Below are 16336 nucleotides of genomic sequence, written 5' to 3' on the forward strand. Positions count from 1 at the left end.
AGCTGGGCCTCAGAAATCAGTGTGAGAAGTACTTCATATGATAGACTGCTGTGTGTAATGCCAGTTCTAAGTTACAGTATTAGCAGCTTCGAAAAACGGCAGTTTATGTGGTGAGTCTGCACTGCAGATAAGAAGGAAGATTGTCACATTCTTATTAATGTGTGCAGTTGGCACTGCTTGGTAAGTTTATTGTTTCATGAGGGTGCAGAGTCAGGGAAAGATTTTTTTGAAGTCTATTTAATAGGAGTTAATTTCCAGTAATCTGGAAATCGAACAGTAGAGTTGGCTGAATGAGATTTAGACTTCTCTCTTCCTTTCCTCCTGCTTTCTGTAGCTTTCTTTGAGACTGAAGAATCATGAAACAGGCAGGTTTATTGTTAATGAAGAACAGTCTCACTCCTGGGGAGTATGCAATTCAGTGTGGGCAAAGTTTGTCATCAGTATTCTTTCCTTGGTTTTTTTGGATGAGGAGGCATGTAATTTTGTGTCCGTTGATGTTTCCGAAGCAAGCGGTGGTAGTGTTCCTACTGTGTGTATCTGTATTTATGAAGGAAGAAAGTGCTACAATAAAAGTTGTTGGACTGATTCCCACAAAATCAGTGTATATAGCTAATGCACTAGCTGGACCCTATTCAGCTATAAAATGATGCTAGACAATGTCATCAGATAATAGTTAAAGACTGAAGCTATATGTTTATTCAGCTTTGCTATCTGAGATTAGGTGGCAAAGACTTTCTGTAGGACTTAATGGTTCTATTTTTCCATTTTGAAAGGCAATACTCTTAAAGTATTTATTATTTACATTTGTAAATTATACTGCAATGATCTGTCACTTATTAAAAGCATGAGATGGGACTAGAAGTTACTGTCTAATTTTGAGGTCACCTCCAGGTGACCCAAGATTTTGTTTACTGTACCCAAAGACCATTCAGTTTCTGCAGAGTGCAGAGAGAATTAGCACAAAGACTGTGAAGTTTCATAAGATGCTTTCAAATTGTCTGTCTAGAGTAAATTTATATTTTTAATTGTGGGATGGTGGAATAGTAGGATTTAGGTACCTAACAATGTGTCCATTTTTCCAATTTACCTGAGCTGGCTTATTAAAAAGTATGTTCTTTTTCCATCAGCGTTTTCTCACTTAGTTTTTTAATCACAGGGCAATACAGACTTTTAATCACAATGTATTAAGCAATGCAGATGGTACGCAATTGTTTCTGCCAGAAAACTGCAGTAGTCATTGTAAGCATTTCTTTAAATTTATGCAGGCATAATGAACAATTATAGTTTGTTTAATAAATAAATGTTGCTAAAGTGCTTAAGTAATGAATTTAGGGTGTTTTTTTCTGTTATTTTTATTTACTGCAATGCTAAATGTATGCTAACAAGGGCTTAAAAAGATGCAGTCCTTCCCCAGAGGGTATATAAAAAGCTGGCAGATAAGGAAAGAAAAAATGGGGGGAAGAAAGAACGGATGACAAGTTTACAAGTATTACATGTTGATTGTTCTGCGTTAGTTTTGTTGTTAAGCCTATGTCCCTATTTTTTTAAAATATGTCTTTTAATTTCTGTGAAAAGCGGCTGTGTAGTTCTTCACCTTTCCACAGTGCCAGGATGAGTCAGTTGGATTCTGGAGGGGGGCTTTTCTGAAAAAGTTAATCCCTAGTGTCTCAGGTAGCAGTGCCTGATAACAATGGGCCTCCTACATGGTCATCCCAGTTCTCAAGTCACTAATAGGCCAGGCCAGGCCACTCCTGCCTGCTCAGCTTTTCACTGGTTTGTGGCTGGGTAGTAATTTTTTACCTAGTTGCCTACCTGTAGTGTTTTTTTAGGGCTGACCTATTTCTTTCAGGAAGCAAACCCTCTTTTCCTGCTACAGCAGGTGTCCTGGTAGCAGGAGCAAGACTGGAAATGGTCACAAGACCTTTCTCCTGCACTCTGTCTTCTGCTCGTTACCTTTGATGCCTGAGACTCCCTATGCCATTTGTGATGAAAAGACTCTCTAGCATTAATATTTGGATCTCTTAAAAGAAATTATTTCTGTTATTCAGTGTGCTGAGGAACTGATGGTTCAATTTATAGTTGTTCAAGATGTGAATAAATGTATACACAAGATAGTAGCCATTACTTAATTCATACTGACCAGCTGCATAGACTTGTCCGTGCTTGCTGTTTTAAATCTTTTCATACGAGCAGTTTATGACAATTTAGGTGTATACCTGTGTTACACAGAGACTATCAAACAGGCTGAAGAATTTTCTCTAAGGTTAAAGCAGCATGATGCTTCTTATCTATTATTATCAGATTAACTTCTTAATAAATGTTATTCAAAACTAAGGAATTAAAAAAACTCTGCAAGTACAGTAGCTTTTCACATAAATGTTTGAGTTACAGATTTCTTTATGGGAAAGAAAAAATATTTGTAAGTAGCCTTTACTCACCAAAGCATCCTCAGGAATGCTCATAATGTGATTTAACCGGATTTTTCACATATCTGGAGTATTTAATTATGAATACATTTTTAGAAGCAGAAATGTGTGATTATTTCTGTAATGTCAAAGAAAAATAAAAGCTCTGCAAAGTATGATAGGGAGGGGGGAGTGACTTTCATAGTCTAAAATCACATGCATTGGTGAAGTCATAGGGCAAAACTGAAGAGAAGCATGGTTTCAAGAGATCTTTGTTGCATCTTCTTGATAAGACAAATCTAATTTCCTTTCCTGAAGAGCACTCTCAGTTTCAGTCATATTAACTCCAGCCACTGAAATGTATGGCATCTCTGTCCTAATAATGCACAAAATGATAACATCTCCTCAGTCCATCTGGATACTCTGTCCCAAATTGCTAGTGTGTGCTTTTAGTAGATTGATACAGTAAGTCACAGCAGGAAAGAGATCTAAAGAGTAGATTTTTTTTTTCTTTCTGGATTATTCTAGAGTAATATTTTAAGCTGCTTTCTGTAGCTATTTAAATACGGGATTTAGGAATCCCATTTCCTCTGCCCATGTTAAAATCTTTGGTTATAGTTAACTTCGTGCCCATGTTGTCATCTCAGTTTGCTAGTGCTGTCACATCAAAGGACTTTTCTCCTTGTTAATGTTTGTTGAAAGCAGAAGCAATGCTTTCCTTGACTTCATTGCCTCAACATAACGTTTAAGTAGTTACACGCCTTCACTTGTTCTTTATTTAAAAATCCTGCTTATACAGCTCTGCGTCTTGGCAGTAGACTTAATCTTTTCACTTTTCACAACGAGCAAAAGATAAATACATATATAGTAAAAGAAAAAAGTAATTGTCATGATAGTTCTCAAATTCAAAATCTGTGTGCCATAGTTTTTTTCCAAGAGGTATAAGCTTTTTTATTGTTTTGTTACTTCTAATGCAAAACTCCTTTCTTTTCCCAATTCCACCTGCAAAAAACCTGAAACAAACAAGAAGCCCCTAGAAGTGGGAATGATAAGTTTCTCGTATATTGGATATATTCCCCAAAAGTAGGGCTTTATGAAAATGTTAACTTGCGTGTGAGCTATTATGAAGAAGCAAGCTATCATAGGAGGGTTTCTCATGGCAATGTTTCAGGCTCCTCTTTAATACTAGCAACAGTAGCATTCTTTTCTGACTTTGCTTTCGTCTTCACCATAACTCACTGTACTTAACATTCCAGTTTATCGCTAGCATCTCTGTTTATGGCTCTCAGTATATTTTATTATTATCTCTCCTGCTGACTATTAAATGAAAGGTGTGTGGGGAGGAGAAGGAGAGGATGAGTTGCAGTTTATTGCAGTTTATTTTTGTCACTAGATTTATTTCTCCTCTTCTCTGGTATTGTTCTCCAAGTTTGTGCTGTAAATTCTCCCTTAAAGTACCTTCACGCTTAATTTTTACCAGAACCCTCTGCAGTGGTTGAAGGGTTTTGAGGCCCATGTTTTGTGCAGTGCTATTTCTTTAAGAACAAGATAAAATGATTTTCTAAAAGACTTGTTTCCTGGAGATGATTTTGCTCCTGTGCAGTAGTATTCATCTCACCAGATTACAGGGCAGAATTGTTTAACCTGACGTTTCCCACCGAAGGATAGGTGTTGAGGCTCACTAGTTGTATATGTCTCTCCATGGACCCCAGTGAAGCACAGACACTTACAGGGTGTACATATATGCCAAAACCAGGTCCCTTTTATATGTAGGTAGTGTTAGGTGAGACAGATGTCGTTCACAGAAGCTGCTAGTACAGTATTTATAGCAGAGCAGTTAAGCTGTTCATTTCAAGAACGATTTGCATGGTAGCTTCAGCTTGCAGATTTCCTTCAAGCATTTGACTAGTCCCACTGAAATAACAGTGGTTCCCAAGTGCCTTAATCACCTAAGTGTTTTGCTGAATTGAGGACTTTTTTTCTGAAGCTCCTTCATCCGAATCAATGGCAGAAGGATGACGTGGCTTACAAATCTGCTCCCATGGGGTTTATTAGGACAGGGTAATGATTTTAGAAATTTGAGGGAGGGAGATACTGTGTTCCACATGTACCTGTAGACCTTGGCTGGCAGCATATATATCTTCATGCATTTAGGGGACCTTCATAACTGACACAAATATATATTTATTCCATAGAAATAAAGAACAATGCCATAAAACAACTGCCAAATGACAAGGCTTGTGATTTTTAAATCTGGCTATTATTTGATAGGTTAGAGAGCTGTGTGTTTGTCAATTGTAAATTGATCCCAAGGTGTGTGCAAACAGCATTTTTGAAGGATTGCTTATTTTCAGGAAATGATTGTGGAAGCCATATAAAACAGGTCAGTTGTGTTATAGCACAGCTATTGTATCATTCTACCTGTTTCTTTTCTACACAAAGGAATCATACACTGATCATCCCAACTCTATGTTTGTCACCAATTGTGAGATCCCAGTGTTGGAAAAGGTTGGACAATGCTTCAAAAGTAAAGTGAAATTAGTTGAAATGTAATAAACCTTAAAGAAGTTGAATTCTGCTATGAGAGACAATAAAAAGGTGTAAGAGTATGGAATAGAATGTATGATATAGAAGTCCTGACAGTTTGGTAGTATGTTTCTGTACTCCTGCCAGTGTTTGGTAATAAAGGAGTACAAAATTATTATCCAAAAGGTAATGCATGGTAATATGCTGTAGATAACATGATACAACTCTGTTAAAATTTCCTTTAACCTTGACTCATCTTATGGATATTCTGCTTAGGTTTGAAGATGACCATAAGCAAGTGGAATATAAGAAGTTTGTGGATGGGCTGAACTGGAGAGAGAATCAAATCCCTGCTTTCCAGACGATAAAGGTTCCCCTCAAGGTAAAACCAGTGTATCTGAGCAAAGGAACAGTACAGTACATTGATATAATTTGTCCAACTTTGAGTGCTTTATCCAGTAGATACCACAACAGTTTTCCTATTTGTGTATTTGTGCCTGTTTTCTTCAAGTAATTAATTTTTTTCTGGGAGGTTTAGAATGAAACAGAGAAGTCAAATAGGGACGAGGAGCCCTGTAACACCCCCATGCCTAATAGGTGTCACATCTCTGTGATGTTTTTCTAGAAGAAAAAAAAAGAGAAGGGGAAACAGGTGTATTTGTCCATGAACAATGGGTGTGAATACCACTTCACCCGCAAATATCGTTGTCACATGTCAAATGATCTGTTCACTTACTGAGATAGTCAGGAAATACTTTAAACTCCACTGACACTGCAGAAAATAGCTATGTATTTTTTATAACTCCATAGAAACCTGTATATAATACACCACATCACTGGTAGGCGTACAGCAAGAGCAGTATTGATGGATCAACTTTGTATATCTCCACCAGCCTGCTACTTAGGGTAAATAAAAATGCGGTATCAACAAACTGCAGAGATTAATCTGATCTTGCCATCTTGTGCTGAATGGAACATTTTAAAATACATGGTGCATAAGGCAATTATGTTGATTTTTAAAAACTTCAGAACAGATAAATCCGAAGCCCTTCTGCCAACACGTAGTTTTGCTGTTCTGGCCTAGCCAATGTGTTGCTATGCTTGTACAGAATGTGTTTGATTGTATTCAGACTGTTTAAAAACGTAGCATTCCTTTAAATTCAAGTTCAACGGTGACATAGTTTAAACCAATATTCCTCAAGTACTGTGCTATTAACCTGACTCCTCTCTTACTTGGCTTGCCAGCTCTTTCTTCTGTAGCATCTCAAACTGTCGGTGATGTCTAATGAGGGCCCAATGCTGCTGGTTTGGTCGGCTTTCCATGGTGGTTTATTTTTCACTTTGTCATTGAGAAGAATTTTTCCATTTTGTACAGATAAAATCAAAGCCCTTCCACGTGTTTTATACAGCAGTCCTGTGGTTCAAAGTGTGCATTAGGTTTTGTTCAGTGGGTATTCTTTGTTTTTACAGATGAATTCTGTGCTTAAGTTGTAACTCAATATTTAAACAGTGACTGCTCTCAGGAGATTGTGTCAGGATAAGGGGCTTTGTGAGCCTCAGTACCACAGAAACAAAAAGGTCAGAGCCTGTGCCTGGAGGATTTTTGCCTTGAAGATGGTGCTAAGCTCTGTACCAAAAAGCAAGGGTCAAAGAAGCAGAGGCACAGATACACTTGCCGTTGAATGTGTTTGACCCTTTTTTTCCCCTCACAGGATGGCTTATCTAGCCATTGAGCATGACCTGATTTCTGGCAGGTGAGGGAAGGAGATGGCTCCTATGGGGTGAAGGTGGGGTGCAAGCGGCGGTGGAACCAAGAGGCAGCCTTCACAAGTTGAAGGTGTGGAGGAAAAGGTGCTTGTGAAACAAGCAGGAGGCTGAAGTGGACATTTGTGGTGAAATGTATGTTCTGATCAGCGTAAGAGATGAGGTTTTGTTTGGGGATGAAGAAGATGTTATCTTTGCTTGGAGGACAGCCAGTGGATGGGTTTTACGGGAGTGGCTGATGCGGAAGAGCCCCAGTTGAGAACGGTACGTGGAGTTATGGGAGGAAGGTTACAGCTGAAATCAAAAAGGAAGAAAGAGCATCAATAGAAATTATAATCAGTCATCATCATTCTGAGATAATCAGTTCCTCATCAGCTCCAAAGCCTTGCTGTAACCGTCATACTGACATATAGCACTTTTTTTAATGAACTGCGCCCAAATTGGTGCCAGTATAGTTTACTGAGTTTTATTGACTTTATTATTTCGTTAGTTATCTGCAATACCTAGGCTATCTTCGGTACAGCACAAGAAAATTTTAATGAAGGGATCAATAGAAAATGGAAAAAATCAGAGAAAGGATGGGATTTAAATCTTGTTCAACTTTAGAATCCAATTGTCGTTCTGTTCATGACTTACCATGAACTAACAGCAATATTTTGGGGCTACAGTACCTGTATTTGACAGATAGATTTCAGCAACAGAGTTGTGCTTGTTTAGCTGACTTTTTTCTTCTTTCTCTCTATCTCATTATTTTGTATGATTTTTGGTGTTGAGACGTAGATGACTTGCAAGACTTTCAAGTATAAGCATCTTAATGAAGAAAATATAGCATTGTTTAATTTGAAAATATCTGCGAAAGGGCTGATGATAGAAAATATTTTTAATAAAATACTCTGCAAGACTGAGAAAAATGTGCATGTAATAATCTTTTAAGAGGATGTGCTATATAAAGGTCCACTTTTTCACAATTTGTATGTGGAAATGAAGCAGTTAATTTAATCTTATGTTGACCAGCTTTTAATTATTCTTGTTTTCAATATTATATTCTAAGATGTTCTCTGGGTTACTAATTTCAGAATGAAGATGACTGGAGCGGACAACCACCATCCCTTCCTGTGAAAGGGATCAAATACTTACCTCTTCTGGATGATCTGTTTGGCAAGGAAGAATAACCTGATCTGTGCAAGGCACTGCTTTTGGATTAGTGTTTCAGCTCCGAAGCTTACTTAGACAGATACTGAAAACATTCCTTATAAAACAAAAAAACCAGATACAGGTTTTATTGCATTTAATTTCTTATTCCAACATAGATGTACACTTTGTGTGTTTTTGTAACTCCTTCTAAATCAACAGTACTCTTTCATACCAATACAAGCATAATTAAAACTGTATCCTCTAATCTTTGTGTCTGGTTATATGGAGAATTTACAAGTATTGAGAAATCTTTGAGTCAAACAGAGCAAAATCTGACTGACCCTGCTTTGTTCTGCGAACAAGAGAGGTTGTTGGATGACCTCCTAAAATATAAAGTCGGACTATATTAGCACAATAAGGTAATTCCGTTCAAATTTCTTCTCTTGCTCTTTAGCTTATATCCGTCTTTTTGCTGTATCCCTGTGGTGATGCTTAAGTACTGTTTGTGTCAAAGTTTGTTATTTTATGGAGGAAATACTAGCAAGATTTTAGGACAGTATAAAGTTGCTCTGATATCAGAGATAATTATAGCCTTCCAATGTGGAAGTAAATATTTTGCAGGCATGGCACAGAAGCTATCAGTTCTTGCTTTTTGTTTTAAATGTGACTCAGATTAATAGCCACCCAAGTTTACTTGGGTGAGACATGTATGAAGAGAAGGTGTTTCAGTACAATTTTAGCGTGCAGCTTTCTTGCAGTAGCACTGTACTTGCCCTTTGAAAATTAATTGATGCCTTTCTCTTTGCTCAAAATTGCAATAACTAAATGGAATTCCTGCTAGCATTTTTGTATCTTTTTAAGCTTATGCCAGCTCAAAGCCATGATTAGATTAGAATTTACTGCATGCTTTTGTGAGAGAAGTAATTACCCCAGTTTAAAGAATGGAAGAGCTGAGGTGAAGGGGGCAGCTGACTCATCCACAGCTATTCCACAGGGGAAGGGGAGAGGTGTGAGCCAGCGCGCCTCTGCTGGTGGCTGGGAAACTCACACATTCAGTAGACTGAGAACCCTGTGCTTTCTGTAATCTGAAATTACAATTCGGGGAGGGAGTGTTTGATTTAGAAGGATGAGAATTCAACGTATCTAAATCCCCAAACTAAGGGAAAGACAATAGTTCAAAGAATAACTTAATTCAGAAAATCTGTACCTTTTTGGAAACTTGGAGATCTCTTTTAGAATTGTGATTCCATTTAGAATTCCTTGCTGCACTTTTGCATGGTAGTGTAAATGAAATTTTCAATTGTATATCTTCTCTCTAACCCCCCCAGCTCCTGAGAAGAAATTCTTTTCCCTCCATATGGCAAAATATGAAGCTTTTGGCAGCTTTTTACCTTTTTTTGTCAGCAAAAAAGGACTTGAGGCAAGGCATATAATTATGTGTGTTGCTGCTACTTAGGAAGATGTTTGCAATAAAATGGGTAAGTGATGGTCTGTGTCCAGGGGTCAAAAAGAAAACTGTGGAAACTTGTTAAAGTGCTCCAAGTTGTAGACAAGACCAGGTACTGCTTTTTGAACCAAAAGAGGAAAATGGTTTCTTACATGACAAGAAAAATGTCTCACCATGGGGATAGTGTCAGGAGCCAAAACAATAATAACTTGCGTTTGAAGCCAGTTTGATGAAAGCTGAAGATTTTTAAAACATGCCACCAAGACTGAGCTTGACACTTTAAATGAATGCAGTTGCCCTTGTAAATTTTTAATGTTCCTCAGACTTCAGAAGGATATGTTTCAGTTGTGGAAATCTTGTACAGCTGAGGGTTTCCAAGAAAGATTGACTCAGAACATTTAGAACTTCCCAAGCAGTTTTTAGAGATGGGAAATTCACTTTAGTTTGTTTTCCTTTATGTGTATAGGACAAAGAGGAGCCTCTTTTCAGAAAAAAAAAACAACTACAAGAAATATAATTTCTTATATTTTCCTGTGGAACCCTGTGTATAGGTCTGATTGATCAGTCATGGCCTGGTCTGGTCATGGTCAAGAAAGGTGGCTGCAAACTGGAATGAGCGCAGAGAAGAACTAGAAAGGTGGCCAAGAGAACGGAGATAAGAAAGGAGACTAAAGGAGCTTGGCTTATTTAGTGAAATAAAATGAAGTCTCAGAGAGAGTACGACTGCTCTCTGTAAATACATTGTGGCCAGGTGAGGAAAAGAATCTGTTTCAGTTAAGAACATTGGTAGTCTAAGAACAAATGGGTATAATTTGCCATGAATAAATTTAAACTGGACAACAAAAGGTGGTTTCTCACTTCTAAAACAATGAGGGTCTCAAACAGCCTTCCAAAACTAGGGTACTCAGTTTTAAGGTTGAGATGGGTCATCTGATGACAGTAATTTTAGGATGTTTATTAATAACCTTCTGAATTATTATTCTCACTTCTCTTTCTCCTCTTTTCTCATGCATCTTGCATAACCCTGATGAGCACAAAAGGATCTCCTAGAAGCATGGCAGACAGGGCCTGAAAAATATTTTCAGTGCTTGTCACTGTGCTCACAATGTGTCATATGCTGTGGTCTGATGTGTTATAAACACTTTTCACCAGGTTTTCTTTTTTACAAGCAGCAGTGCTTCCAGAAGGGAAAGCCCTAGCCAATGAGTAGTCCGATCGTACTCTTTGTATAATGTGACTTACAGCATATGCTGCCCAGAATATTTCAACCTCTCCTCTAATCCTGCCACCAGCTTCTTCTCTCTTTTCACGTTGCTGATGAGGGGCCTGAATGAAGACAATACCACAAGATTATGTTTCAAGATGGCAGGAGGCCACAGCTTTAAAGCATGCACTGCATAAAGGGGAAGGCAGCCCTCACAGTTGCCATTAATCTCAGCTCTCGATCTCTGTAGGGGAGCCAAAGATATCTTCTTTCCACAAGTATCTGTGCTGTCCATGGCAGGAGCAAAGAGATTCACGTTACAGTACTGGCTCCCCATCTCACTGCTGGGGTCTGCTGCGTGTTCAGTGTTAATTTTTATTTCCTCCACTTGGCATTTGAGAATAAGAGGCTTCAAGTTCTCTGGAAGAGCTGCTGCTGCAAGCAAATGGCAGGCTGCAAACAGCGAAGAGGACCAGTCCTCGTGTGCAGGTGGTGCGCTGCTTAGCTCATGGCTTCGCATCAGCTTCTGCTCCTGTCCAGTTCAGAGTGCCTGCTCTGGTCACCAGCAGATGGGCCCCCTCAGACAAGGTAGCCACAAGCAGCCATAGACAATCTGTGGACAAAAATGAAGTTCCTCACCAGGCAATATTTTCCCGTGTCCTGCCCATCATACAGGCATCTACTGTATTTTTCTAGACGGAGCCATTGGTACCAACGTCGGACAGATGTTCATCTACATAAATGAAAAGATGTTGAAGTCCTCCTTCTGCATTTGTCCCTCGTGCTGATGTGAGTTGATCCTACTTCATGGCAGGAAAGCTCTTCACAGAAAAAGTTTGGGCTCAGTTGACTCCTATGAGTCAGCTCTCTCTGTCTGGTCCTTTTAGCCCAAGAGACATTTCTGCCTCCCAAGGGCAAACTTTCTGTGGGAAAACTGCAGGGATCCTAATTCCACAATAACCACACTATTGGATGTTTTCGGTCACTTGACAGCATTCAAAGAACAGCAGTCCATATATCACTAATAGTAATTCACTGGTTTCTTGCTTGCTGGACCCTTCTATGTTGGTCCCGCGATTTGAGACATGGAACTAATCATCGGAAGAATTTTCCGGTTTTTAACATCTTGTAGTCATATGTAGGTTATTCAGTGACATAGAGGGAAACATTAGTTCTTTAAGCAATAATGTCCTGTACCCTCAGTAACTTACCCGCTGCATATTTACTCGCAGCATTTCATCCTCTTCAAAGTGGCTTAGCCAGCAAGCCCCAGTACAATGAGAAAGGCAAAACGGCAGCATATTTGTGAAGAAATTACAATATCAGGAGGAAAAAATACCACAATCTGAGCTCAGCCAGATTTTTAAAATTATTTTTAGGTTTTAGAGGGCAGTATAGATAACATTTGAGAGAAAAGTATCTCGAAAGAAGACTTTTTAAAGTTACTGTTTACTCTGAATTAATTTCTTGTTATTGTTTGTTTAGTGTGGTGACTCAGACCCAGTCAGAAGCAGCACTCACGTTTTAGGGAATGGTCAAACAAGCCAGATAGGAGCGGGGGGGGGACGTCTGTGTCCCTACCAGTTTCCAATGTAAAATTTAAAACCAGTGAGGGAGCATAACCAAAACAAGGAAGGAAGTTAATATAGATATATTAAGGTTATACCTTGATTATATAAACTCTTTCTCTGCACAGTTGGTCGTTTCTGAATCATCTGGAAGTTTCTTCTGGTATGTATTTTACACACAAATGAACTAGCTATCCTCATCTGCCCTTCACCCTAGCCGTCTGTCCTCTTTGGTCTCCTCTTTCGTCAAGCTAGTTTCATATTAAGAACTATGAACAAAGAGAAGTAAAGAGCTGATTCATAAACTTCTCTGAAATCTGATGCAGATCCCTGGCAAGCAGCGTGGTGGGATGATCTGTAACAGCAAAAATTCATTGTATCGCCTAACAGTGCTTGTTAGTACTGTCAGAAGCATGGCATTGTCTTGAAAGACAAGAGGAAGACCTTTTGCAGAGCTGCTGTGGCACAGGTGGGATGCAGCCTCCTCTAAATTAGTGTGAGGTTTATGGGTGACACTTATGTCCCTTGCCTTCAGATGTCTGCAGTGCGGATGTCTGCACCTGTGCTAGCTCTCTGGATCACTTACTTGCCGATGATGCGCACCTCTAGGGAGTGACTAGCCTACAGGAATATCTACGGGAGGCCTGTTATCCGTACACTGCCCCTCCCTCTGCACTGACTGTGAAGGGATTTAAAACAACCAGCTAAATGTAGATGTTTGCATTGCTGTCGGGTGAGATGAATCCTACCCTTGGGGTCCATCAGCATTGCTAGAGGAGCACTGAGGTCGAGCATGGTGGCGGCTTGGCTGCTCCCCACCCTTGCTGCAGGTTGCGGCCCCGCTGCAGTGAGTACAGTATGTGTAGGAAGGGCTGAGCTTCAGACAGCTGTGGGTAGTCTGGGTTGAGCTGGGCAGACCGGGCAGAGGAGAGCGTGAGTCCACACTACGTGCTAAACACGCGTGTGATCCCTCTCATGGGGCGTTCTGGAGCTTAGGCTGAGCAGAGACTCGGTGCCGTGCTTAGCAGGTGGACCTGACTGTCCTCAATGAGCTTGACTCAGGCTCTGGCCAGTGGGTCTTGGTCAAATTCCGCTCCAGCTAGGTAAACAGGAAAACCTGGCTTGATGTAAATGGAACTACGATTTTTCTTGTTAGGGGTCTTTGAGAATCTAATTTAGCAAAGTATTTAAGCATGTGCATAAGGCTGTCCCTTTTGCACAAAGCCACTCAAGTGTGTGCAGGCGGCTTGCTAAAATCCGTCAAATGAAGCACTGGTGGAAATGCTTTCCTGACAAAGAGGAATCACTAATTTGAGGCATTTAGGAATTAAATCATGCTAACAAAAAACCCCACCATACAAGAAGGTAGCAGTGAAAGGAGGTAACAGAGAATTGTCTGGACATGTTTCTACAGGCTATATATTGCGTGTTGTTATTGTAGTTCTTCTGCAATATAAGCTAGCAATTGGCAATTAAATTCCCATTATGGGATCATGTTGATAATTGAGATAAACTGTAAGTGTGTAACTGTTTTAAGCCTTTCTTTTAACTAACCCAAATACTGTAGTACTTATATAATTTAGAGATAATATCCCCATTAGTAGAGTTTATGACTCAATAAACAGCTCCCACAAGTTCATAAAAGCCAAAACCGTAAACACCAGGACTATTAATGCAATAGAAATTCTGTGCCTCCCTCTTTTCTTGGTGGTCTAGATAGAGCAAAGGGAAACGCTATCTCAGAAAAAAAACATTTATTGTGGCTATATAAATATAAATGAATTGTCTTAAAACCCATCTGGAAATTTCCTCTCCTCCCCATGTCCCAGGTGGTCTGGCAACAGTGATGCATTCTGCTTTTGTCTGCAGGCAGGAGCAAGAGCTCCCATTTGAAATCATTTACGTGAAAGGATTGCATGTAAAAGCGCTGGTGGTATCCTCACCCTGCCTCTCCCTTCTGGAGAAATGGGAACAAAATCTTCTCTAGAGTTGGGTTTCAGTGTACTTTTCTATTATTATCATTATTTTTTTAAAGGAAAAGCCTCATCAAAGTGCCTGGACTTCACAGTTTTTGAACCTCTCAGCTGCTGGCATTTTTTCCCCGTTTTGACAGCTAAATAAATTTTAGGGGAAAGCATCTGCTTGCCTGGAGGTCAATACAAGCAAAGCTTTGGTAGCTCAAGCCTCTTTCCATTTGGAGCTCAGGGAAGTGATTAAGCAAGCCATTTGCAACAAAAAATGAACCCTTTCCTTTGTCCGAAAGAGCTTTATTTTGCAGCGTGGCAGGGCGTCGCTCTGCTTAGCAAATCGTTGCGCGATGAACCACCTCTATCTGGTCACTTACTTTGCTGCCGAAGGACATTTCATCCTATGTGGTGAAATCATATTGTTTGAGTTCATCAAAATGCAGGAAGTTTTTGTCATCGCTAGCCGGCTGGGTTCAAACGGATGTGAAAAGCTGGAGGTACACAACAGAGCCACTGCTCTTGCCCTCCCTCTGCCAGTAGGTAACTCATCCTGGGACGAAACACACGGCTTTTGTTTGTTTTGCTGTGGCATCGTGTCTTCTGTTTTTGCCACTTTTGTGTGAGAGTTTGTTTCCAGGGTAAGCATCTCAAGTGGCTGTTGGGATTCGTGTCTATCACCTCGCCGCTGCTGGATTCCTGACCTTTATGCCTAGGAGGGAGTTTGGCCTTTAGGACCCCAGGAAAGCTCATTTTCACAAAAGGCAGAAACTCAGACATTTTGTTCTGCGGAAGCATGGTAAGTAGTGAGCAAATATGGTCTCTCTTGGGCTTTGTGCCATTTGCATTTCACTGGCCTTCCCAGTTTATCCTGAAGTTTTAAGTTTCCATAACAATGGTTTCAAACAGGGAGGCACTCCCTCGGGAATGTGCCTGCCCACTCGCTCTCACCCCACACGTAACACTCGCTTGGTAAAGTTTCACGGCCTCGCAGCAGGTTCAGAGATGCCCCTTTTGATTCCTAGTTGGCAACCACATAATGAAGACCACCCAAGACCCGAAGCAAATCAAATATTCAGATTAGAAAGACTCAGCATCTTAATGCAGCAAAATTCCTTTTAGGAGGCAAACAACCACGAAGGTCCTGAACCGTCACTGCTGAGGTCCCAACAGTTTCACCATTGATTTCTGTGGGAACAGGGTTTGGCTTTACTTTCCGGGAAGGGGCAATTGCTTTGCTGCTTTCCTACCCTTGCACACAAAATCCTCAATTTGTCTCAGGGTAGTCCACATGCTTCAGCTGCAGCAGCCAGGTCCTAGGACTGGGTCAGATCCTGGCAGATCCCAGCTCAAAATGCAGTATTGCAGATATGCAGGTATGGGGGTCTGTGACGGATGCCCTCGACCCCTTAACCGAACTAGCAGTAGTTTGGTACAGGTTCCAAAGGAGGTAAAGGCCTGAGCTGTAACCGGGCCAAGAACTCCTCTAGTTCCAATCTGCTCCCTGAAAACCCACAAAGGAGCAGAGTGACGCAGGGAGCATCGATGCATATGAGCTTGGAACACTGGTCATGCGATTAACACATGAATAGCGGGTGGCTCTTCTAAGACTCATTTATCAAGGAACAAAGAAAGTTGTGGGTACAAGGAGTCTCACGCATACCTTTTCCATCATGTAATTTGACTACGAGCCAACCACTTTATCCCATAAATATGACAGCCTAAGCGAGCTGCCTTTGAGCTCTCCCTGCCAGGCAGCGTGGCTGCATGGCGGTGATCTCCCCTGGAGCTGGGACGCCTCTCAAGGTTGCTCCTCGAGGCAGAGAGACCTTTCACCAACAGCGGATATTTGGTAAGCGACCGATATTGCTCATAACCTTGTATTATGGTAACTTTGATTTGTGCCTTGGTAACCTGGACTCTACCTTGGTAGTTTTGAATCATTGTTCAAATGTTTGTGCAGTACAGTAATCAAGTGAACCTTGCCGTCGAACCTTGTTAAGTCGCACTTTTACAACATCTTATTTCAATAAAAACACTTTTGCTGATACCTTTGACAGTGGTTCTTTAAGTGATCTAAATCGCCCATTCGTGACAGGGTCGCACTGCCTCCTCCGTGGCTGCAGCATTAACGGCTCTGGCTCCCGGCACCTGATGGGACGGAGAGCCAGGAGGAGCCATGCTCTTGCTCCTAGCAAGACGGGAGGCTGGATCAAAGCCTCGTGCAGACAGGAAAGACAGATGGTGACTCCAGTGCCAGCTCCAACCTGTGAGTAGGGAGGTTTTGCAAGTAACTCTAGCAAGACTGCACAGGGATGGGAAAA

General features: G+C 40.6%; 1 protein-coding gene across 1 annotated transcript in view; it reads left to right on the forward strand.

The window, feature by feature from the left end:
• Window positions 1-8094, forward strand: part of EFHC2 (EF-hand domain containing 2) — a 63615-nt gene extending 55521 nt beyond the window's left edge. The window contains exons 14-15 of the mRNA XM_076355091.1: window positions 5208-5313; window positions 7772-8094. Coding sequence (XP_076211206.1) covers window positions 5208-5313; window positions 7772-7867 — 202 coding nt within the window. The 3' untranslated portion in view covers window positions 7868-8094. The remainder of the gene's footprint in view (window positions 1-5207; window positions 5314-7771) is intronic.
• The last annotated feature ends 8242 nt before the right edge of the window (window positions 8095-16336 follow it).

This window comes from Aptenodytes patagonicus, chromosome 1 (assembly GCF_965638725.1).
Source record: "Aptenodytes patagonicus chromosome 1, bAptPat1.pri.cur, whole genome shotgun sequence".
Taxonomy (NCBI): Eukaryota; Metazoa; Chordata; class Aves; order Sphenisciformes; family Spheniscidae; genus Aptenodytes; species Aptenodytes patagonicus.